This window comes from Myotis davidii, unplaced genomic scaffold (genome assembly GCF_000327345.1).
Source record: "Myotis davidii unplaced genomic scaffold, ASM32734v1 scaffold30, whole genome shotgun sequence".
Classification (NCBI taxonomy): domain Eukaryota; kingdom Metazoa; phylum Chordata; class Mammalia; order Chiroptera; family Vespertilionidae; genus Myotis; species Myotis davidii.
In genome coordinates, this window is record NW_006282874.1 from 3,241,102 (window position 1) to 3,250,502 (window position 9,401).

The window sequence follows — 9,401 nt, forward strand, 5'->3', positions numbered from 1 at the left end:
TAGCAGAGAGATATTTTACCTTCGCACCTGAAACTACTAAAAGCAAACAAACTGGGCATCAGACAGTGACCCTAGAGAAGCCGGAAGCCCATGGAATGAGCCCTGTGGTCCCTGCGCTGTGTGGCTGCTGTAGGCCAGCTTTCAGGCTGTGGCTCAGGCTGGGGAAACCCAGGTGGAACCTGATTTGGGAAGACAGAGCTGAGAGTCTGGGGAGGCCATGGGGCTAGAGTTTGCAGGACAGAGGGAAGAGAGCTGCACAGAGGAGCCCAGAGATCCACAAAGGGTTCCACCAGCGCAGGTGAAGGAACCACCTGGTGCTTGGGGGAGAGCCGTCTGGAAGGATCCGTGCCTGGGGCTCACACAGTGCTGGAAAGGGGTTGTTTTTCTCCCTGCCAGCCAGACTGAAAAGCCTTGTAATTCAGGGGCATTGGGTAGCATCATCAGAAGGGCCTAGCTGGGCAGTGTGCAAGAATTACCCTGAGCATCTGTCCTTGGGCCATTTTAAAAATTAAGTAAGACGAAGTGTATAAAGTCATTCATGGAGGACCTGGCACAGAATGCATACCCAATAAATATTTATTTTAATTTATTTCTATTATAATTTTAGTTCTTATTTCTTCTCCTGTCTCTATGTCCCCATCACACAAGCTCCCATTGCTGCCAGAACATTTTCCACAGTGAAGTACCGTTGGCATTTCTGTGCCTGCTTCACATACTAGGCCTGGCTACCTCTTAGCTTTGAATTCCCAGAACCTACCACCATGCCTTGACTACAGCAGGAACTCCATAAATACTCATTGCATTTAAAATTTTTAATAACGTTTTGCTTAAGGGCATGATCATTTCGATGGCTTTTGACCTAGTAAGTGATGCATAACTGGCATTGGCAAAGCCATGGGCAACCCTTCACGTGATGCAGGTAACAATGAACTTGGGACCCTCAGATCTACTCCTCTTTCCTCCGTTTGGGAAAATGGAAGATCTTGGAAGTTTCTCTGGATGGAGAAAACACACTTGAGAATGAACTTCTCACCTGCTCACTTCACTCGCAGCTTCCTGCACAAACGTATCAAAATGAGTTCCCTTCAAGCCTGGCCAGGGAAGACCTTGGAGAAGTGAAGAAAGCTTATTCACTCCATCTGAGATGAGGACATAACTGGGTTGGTTGGGAAAGGAAGAGACGATAAAGGACGCCCCAGACCCTGGGCTTCTTGGGAGCAGGGACAGTCGTTCATTTCTGAGTCCATCCCGTGCACCCTAAAGGCAGAGGCCTTCGCCCTCACTGGGAACTCTGTCAGGGTGCTGTCCACATTTTTTTGATATCAACATTTCTGACAAGTATACATGAATGAGTCAGTCTGCTTTAAGAAGTCAATAAACATGTGTTCAGTAGTTTCTCAGGGAATTTCTGGGAATTCTTACCTATCTCCTTGGCTCATACAGAAATAGCTCTCCATGTAGTAGGAGGGAAAAGACAAGTTGTTATAAAGAGCCGAGTATAGCAAGACAGGAATGGACTTTAGAAATGGCCAAGCCCAGTGTACTTGCCAGAGTCACCTTTACAAGGACAGGTCGTATCAAGGTGTTCGTGTGTCACTTTCTAGCTAACAGAAGTTAAATAATTTACTTAAGCTCTGTGAGCCTCCGTTTCTTCACCTGCAAAGTGGAAATTATGATTCTCATCTTGACTGATGTTGTTTTGAAAATTATAAGAGAAAGTGGGTACAAAGAGCAAAGTACTGCCACCAAGTGGGTCTTTGATGACACAGGTCTGGTTCTTTTCCTCACTGAATAGTCAGAATCTAAACCAACCATCCCAAATGCAATATCGGGATACTTCTGTCAGAGAAATAGACGGAGGAGCTTCCTACAGAAGCTGAAATCGGCTGCGCAGACTAATAGGTGGGAGCCCCTGGAATCACCCTGCCACTGAGTGGCTCTAAACTGGCCATCTGAACAGCCACTTCTAATACAGGTGACGGACGTTACGCTGGGCTAGAAAGGGCACTGTGCAGGAATGAGGCCGTATCCAGAAGCACCTGGAGATGTGCAGGAAAGCTTCTCAGAGAGAGGACACTGAGTTTGTCGGAGGAATTCGGCTCGGTCGCCTGGATGAGATTTGAGCGACAGCACACAGGGAGTACAAAGCACTGATGCCTGGGAGAGCAGGCGAACAGCTGGCCGGCAGTGAGGCTGGGCCACACATCGGGGTTCGGAAAGTGCAAGGGCATCCATCCGCTGTATGAGGCCTGGAGAGCTTTGCTGTTCAGAAAGGAGAAGAGACTTGGAAGGAATGGGGAGCAATAAAGGGGCTTCAAGTTAAGGAGTGACATGATGCGGTCTGCGCTTTAGAAACACTGGGTAGAATGATGGTCTGCATTCGGGGGGCCTGGGTGCAGGAAGCAGGCAAAGCTGCCAGAACACTGTTCCAAAACTGTAGGTGAGAACTAAACAGAAGCAGGTGGAAGGAGAAAGGTGGCTGGATGCGAGATCCAGGGAGGAAGTGGATTCTAACTTAGGATGACCTGGCTGTGGAATGTGGGGAAAAGGAAGGCGCAAAGATGCGATCAAGGTTTCTGGCTTAAGGGATGGTGTGTAAAGTCCCCCCAAAACAGGGAACAGAGTGTTGGGGAGGTGGTAATGAAATGAGGAGTTCAATGTGGAGCTGCTGAATTAAGGATGGCTGAGACCTCCAAAGGGAGACCCTCAGCGGACATCTGTACAAGGAGACCTACTGGCATCCGTGAGTGGGAGAGTGAACCCCCACGTCCCTCTGAGCCTGACCACCTACATTCTCTGCTTCCAGTACTTTGTCTTCACGGGCGTGTTGGCCATGGTGACCTGTGCGGTTTTCCTCCGACTCAACTCTGTCCTGAAGCTGGCCGTGCTGCTCATTATGATCGCCATCTATGCCCTGCTGACCGAGACCATCTACTCAGGTCTCTTCCTGCGCTATGACAACCTGAACCACAGTGGAGAGTAAGTGCCCACCAACGCGTGTTCAGAAAGTGCCCAGCTTCCTGTGGGAAATGATGGAGGTGGAGTTAGGGAAACCTGGGGACCGTTTGAAGATCAGTGTATTTCTCAGCTGAGGGGCTCTCTAGCTTACAAGTCTAGGCAAAATCTCTAGTTTTCAGTTTCACCATTTATATTAATTACAGATTAATTACTGAGTTAAATTTTGGATTGAATCACAGCTCAGGTCTCCTCTTAACCTAATAATTTACGACTCCTTCACCTTTAACAGATCCCACACTTGGAGGATCTGATTATAATTTGACTGTAGCAATGTTAATAATAGTGGACATTGTTCACTTAATGGACCCCCAAAATATTAACTATTGTTTTCTCTGGATGGCAGGCTTAAGGACAATTTTTGTTTTATTTGTGAATTTTTATCTGCTTCCAAATTCACAATTGGCATAAATATTTCTATAATGAGTAAACACTCAAATTAAGTACTAATTTTTATGAGACATCTGATATGATGTCTCTAAAGATTGTTATTGCCCTGAAAATGACATTATCCCGCATGTGTTTTCACTTATGTTCTTTTCTATTAACATAGGGAGGTGGTACTATTAATTCAATTATTTTATTAATACAAATAAATTAGTTCAAAATGTTCTTAGTTTTAGTCTCTACCACCTAATATCAAGCAAAGTATTATAATTTTGTATGATTTCAGCCTATAACCATAGAAGCTACAAAAATATTTTTCTTCTGAATTCAAATCACAATTCTTTCTGGATGTCCCTTGACCTGGCTGACTTACTATGCATCTTCTGCAGTCTCTACTCAGGCCATATTTTTTCCATCTGAAGGACATCAGAAAGACTCAAAGACCATGCACAATTTCCTTTTACTTTTCCTCTGAATTTGACCTAGTCATCACTGCTTTCCGAATGATTCAAGAGGTATTTATGTTTCCTCTTGAAAGCACGTTTTAAGTGATAAATTCTTCCGCTTAAAAAAAGCATCTGCATCACAAAGAAAAGGATATTAGAAGTGGCAGCAGAGCAGGAGTTTGGGATGCATTTAGGGGGAGCTGAACAAATGACATTTCCCATTCAAACTAAGCCGGGTGAACGAGTGATTTTTTAAAGATCATGAGCTGGGAGCTTTATGGGGTGGAGAGAGGGAGGGAGACATGGGCCATACACCATGCCCAGCACATCACCAAGATTTGCTCATTTACTCCTCCAGTTATGCAGGTAAATGCTATCAGAGTCTTTCACAATGGGCAGTGAACTGAAGCTCAGAGGTATAGAATGTCTTTTCCAAGGTCAAACAACTGGTCATTAACAGAGCTGAGATTGGAACCTGGGTCTGCATGAGTACAAAGCTCATGTCATTAGTTATTTTTTCAGGAGTCCTCAATCTTCAGGGGCCAAAGAATTAAGTGACATGGAGAAAAGAGTGGTACTAAAATATCCCTATTGTTCTCCCCAAAATAAGCACTGTAGTGACTATGAGTTAAGAAATAAATGAGTGAATGAATGAATGAATGAATGAATGAATCCTAGTCCTAAAATGCTGGATGATAATATGGGGCTCACAGTCCAACCCTCTTCACTTCAGCATTGGTGGTAGTAAACAGCTCCAGTAGATCTGAGCACTTTCTCCTGCTCACTGACTATGCCTCAAACTTGACATGTGACATTTACTTCTCACCCTAACTCTAGAGGCTTGTCAACGGCTAGCTAAGCAAGATATATGTCCCATACCTATAAAGCCCATCTCACCCTGACCTCCCAAGATTTGCCATCCTTTAAGACTGAGCTTTTGAGTCCTCCTAAGCTACATCCTATTCATTCCCATGGCAACAAGGATGTATTCCTACTATGGAGTCTATCATGTTACAAAATTATTTGTCTGTTTGATTTTCTATTCTTTTTTAGTGGACTCTTTTGAGCACAAAGACAATGGTGCCTTCTTCATTTCTGTATCCCAGCATGTCCCTGGCATGCAAATGCTCAATAATTATGTGATTTGCTGGGGCTACAGAAAAGAAACACAATAATGAGTATCATCTATTATTAGCATCTGATCTCTTAAAAAGGCAGATGGAACTAGAAATTCATAAATCTGAATACCTCCCCATGAGAGAGCATATTCCCAGCCCCATCTACCCGTTCCACCTAGAGCACTGAGCTGGGCCTGGCTCTGTATAAGCCAGAGGGTCTTTTAGCATAAAGGTTGGCTAGAAGCTGCCCCCATATCCTGAGCCCTGTGCTACTCCAGCTGGCCTCCAGCAAGAATAGAAAAGGGAAAGGTGGCATCGCCTGGGTGCAGCCACATTAATACTCACTCCTCCTCCCTCTACACATTGCATCTTGTCTACCATGGCCCCATTATGTCCCTAAGCCACACCAGAGTTAAGTTATTTTGAGTGAGTTCTGAGTTTTTGTGTGCTCACGATTGGGAGGCGATAAAACAAGTGAGTGACGTGATCTGTCTTTAGTGATAATAAATATTCTGGCAGCCATGTAAGAAAGTAGATTGTAGACAGTAACATTAGGAGGCTACTGGGAATCATGGTGGCTGGACTTAAGTGCTGGAGGAAGAGGGGGAGAGAAGTGGGAAGACTGAGGATATATTTTGGTGGAACAGTGGACAGGATTGGGATAACGGAGTGGTGATGCCTCTCTCCCAGTTTTGTTTTTGGTTTTGGCTCAAGCACCTGGGAGAATGGATGAGGGGGCACTTGTCTGAGATGGAGAAACCTGGGGGATAAAACAGGAGGTGATGGGAAGCAAGTCACAATGTCCACAGACATAAAAAACAATATAGGCAATCTATCTATAAATATAAAAGTCTAAGCAACCACTTGACAAAACAACCAGAACAACCAATTGCTAAGATGCACACTGACCACCAGGGGGCAGACGCTCAACGCAGGAGCTGCCCCCTGGTAGTCAGTGCGCTCCCACAGGGGGAGTGCTGCTCAGCCAGAAGCTGGGCTCATAGCTGTGAGCACAGCTGCCAAAGCGGGAGCCTCTCCCGACTCCAGGCAGCAGGTGAAGTGGGCCTAGATAAGCCCGAGTAGCTCAGTGCTGGGCCCCGATTCAGTCTCCTCCCTGGCCACCTGCTGCCTGGCACACTGCTACATCCCCCAAGACTGCAAGAGGGATATCCAACTGCTGGCTTAGGCCTGATCCCCCTGCCGTTCTCTGTAGAAGGCAGTCAGTCTGAACAACTCAGTGACTCAGGGAAGCACAGGGAACTCAGGGTGAGCCTGCCTCCATGCTTGCCTCACCCACTCGATGGTGTTCACAGGACAGACCATGGTGGCCCAGCCCATGCACATGCAGCAGCTGCTGAAGCTCAAGCAGCAGGTTGTGCAGCAGCAGAAGACCATCCAGCCACAAGCCAGCAGGCAGACATCCCCCAAGAGGTCCCGGATTGTGAGAGGGCATAGGCCAGACTGAGGGATCTCCTCCCTCTCCAGTGCACGAATTTTGTGCACTGGGCCTCTAATACTGTCAATACTTTAATAACTATAATGGTGCATGGTGGGTACTGGAAATATCAGGTGGGGGGGGTCACTTTGTAGAGTATATGACTGTCTAACCACTATGCTGTGCACTTAAAACTAATACAAAATAATATTGAAAAAAATCTTCTATTAAGATGACATGCCTTGAGCATTTTTATTTGGGGTTTTCTTCTTCAGCCAGAGGAAGCCTGTTGGGGGGAACTGTTCATTTCCAAAGACACCTGTGTCCACATGCAAAGCTCCACCAAACTCTCTGCCTCCTGGCCGAGGTTGTCCTGAGAAAGGCTTCATATGGTGCCGAAATGAAAGAGAAGAACATTTGGAATCAAACAAGAGATTCCCTGGCCGCCTTCTGAATTTCTTTGATGGCTGAAGGTCAGGTCAGCGTGTAAGTGTACACTGGTTGCTGGCCGTCTTCAGCTGCCCTCCAGCTTGCTCCTCTTGAGAGCCCGAAGAGGCCGGCCGGTCAGCGACCAGCAGCTTGTGCCTCAGGAAGGACGGGATGGAGTGTGAGAGCTGACACAATGACACATGGAACAAAGCCTTTACTGAAGGACATGGGGCTTGAAATGGGGGTAACAACAGTGCCCGACTCAGAGAACAGATGTAAGAATTTCAGAATTGACAGAATCAAACAGTGTCCCCTTGACACAACTGATGGAAGAATCTAAGTGTGATTCCTACAGCGCTGAGGATAGGGAGCGGCAAAGAGCAACCACCCCCACTGCCTCTTAAACAGGATGATTTCTAAGAAAAGTCTTCGTGTGCATTTTTGTGACCAGAAAGTCTAAGGCTCTTTGAAATGTAGAAAAGGTGTCCTGCAAATAGATTTTTTTTCAATATTTTTTGGGATTAGTTTCAGGTGTACAGCACAATGGTTAGACAATCCAATCCTCCCCCCCCCCCCCCCCCCGGCCCCCCGATATTTCCAGTACCCACCTGGCAGCACACAGTTACTAAAAAGTGTTCCCCACCCCCCAATATTTCCAGTACCCACCTAGCAGCATAGTTACTAAAGTATTATTGACTCTATTCCCTAGGCCCGTGGTCGGCAAACTGCAGCTCACGAGCCACATGCGGCTCTTTGGCCCCCTGAGTGTGGCTCTTCCACAAAATACCACGTGCGGGCGCACACGTACAGTGTGACTGAAACTTCGTGGCCCATGCGCAGAAGTCGGTATTTTGTGGAAGAGCCACACTCAAGGGGCCAAAGAGCCACATGTGGCTCGCGAGCCGCAGTTTGCCGACCACTGGCCTAGGCTGTACTTTACATCCCCATGACTATTCTACAACTACCAATGTGTACTTCTCAATCTCTTCAGCTTTTACACTCAGTCCCCAGCCGCTCCCCCCTCTGGCAGCCACCAGTCTGTCTCTGCATCTGTGAGAGACGACATCATTATACATGTGAGCACACTGTCTGAATGCTAGACTCCACAGGCTTCCCCCAGGTGTGACCTAAGTGACCTCGTGCTTTTGGGGGCCAACGGATTTCTGAATTAGCCAAAGTGGAAACCCGCCCCCAAGCTGCGTCCATGAACTAGCGGGTGATCTTTCTTTTTATCCTGCTCCTTTCTGAGCCTCAGTTTCCTATCGCATGTCCCTGAAGTCCCTTCATGGTTGCCATTTGCATTTCTTCTTCCAACAGAGATTTCCTGGGGACCAAGGAGGCGTCGCTGCTGCTGATGGCCATGTTCCTCCTCGCTGTGTTCTACCACGGACAGCAGGTAACCTGACCTTCTGCTCAGCCTGCCTTTGGTTGCCTGGCATCTCCCGCCGGCCTAAAGCTGGCTCTTCTTTGCAGCACATGACTAGTAGCTGCTTGCAGCAAGCTGTGATTCCCAACAAATCAATTTCTAATATAGGCCACTTCATAAAACACAAAGTTGGAGAAGATGGCAAACAATACGTCTTAAGGATAGCTCTTTCAAAGAGACCATTGTCCTTAAAACAAAACAAACAAACACAGAGCTTTTGATTTCTGCTTGAGGGAAACGGCTCTCTCCCAGTCCCGTGGCCTGGATGAAATTGTGACGATCAGAGTTGTGCATGCAGACACTTGGGTGCCAGACCAGCTGAGCCGGGGTTCCAATCCCGCCTCTGCCTCTCGGCAGCTGGTGGCCTTGGGCATGTTGCTTATCTCCCTGAGTCTCAGTTTCCTCATTTCTAAAAAGGTAGGAACACTTAAGCAGGGCATTTGGAAGAATCATTTTTTTATTATTGGGCAGCGTTTTGCTCATGGCCTTACGTAACCATAGGAAGTGCTTCGTCACTGATGTGTCCCGAGTAGATAAAGCGCCTACCCGAATGATGCCACTTCCCTCTGAGCCTCTCCTCTGCCAGGGTCTGGGGGGCACTGTGCCTAGCACTGTCCAGAACCCCATCCCTGGGCCCAAGGTTCCAGTCTCTCGGAGGAGAGCAGCCCCAAATAATGCCAGGGGGCACGTGCCGAGTTGAGAACAGGTTGTCCAAGGACCTCAAGAGTTGGAGGGGCGAGAAGACATTCTGCATGGGAGCATCTCAGCAGGCTTCACCTGGTGTCACCTGCTGTCCCCGTAGAACTTCTCCATGCAAACCGAGACCATGGACGCGGTAATGTCATCCCTGGGGGATTCCCAACCCCTGCAGAGCCACTCCCTGCTGGCCCATGCTCCCCTCTGGACTCCTGTCCATCTTTCCTTGGTCTGTACACACTTCCAAAAAAGTAACCAGAAAGCAAAATAAAACAAAACAGGAAGACGTCAGCTAAAGCAGAAATAGAAACAGATCACTGAGAAATCACCATGGGAACGGAGAGGCAACGAACCCTAAGAAGCCAGGGATGAAACAGCCCAAACCTCAAGAACCTGGAGCCGTTTGCCGTAAAGGGGGTGGTGAGGTGCAGTCACAGGGGAGGAAAGAG

The 9,401-nt window shown here is 47.4% G+C and overlaps 1 protein-coding gene across 1 annotated transcript in view; it reads left to right on the forward strand.

Moving 5' to 3' along the window:
- Positions 1–9,401, forward strand: part of ADCY8 (adenylate cyclase 8 (brain)) — a 137,080-nt gene that overhangs the window by 110,399 nt on the left and 17,280 nt on the right. Inside the window, exons 11-12 of the mRNA XM_015561453.1 lie at positions 2,807–2,979; positions 8,148–8,226. Coding sequence (XP_015416939.1) covers positions 2,807–2,979; positions 8,148–8,226 — 252 coding nt within the window. The remainder of the gene's footprint in view (positions 1–2,806; positions 2,980–8,147; positions 8,227–9,401) is intronic.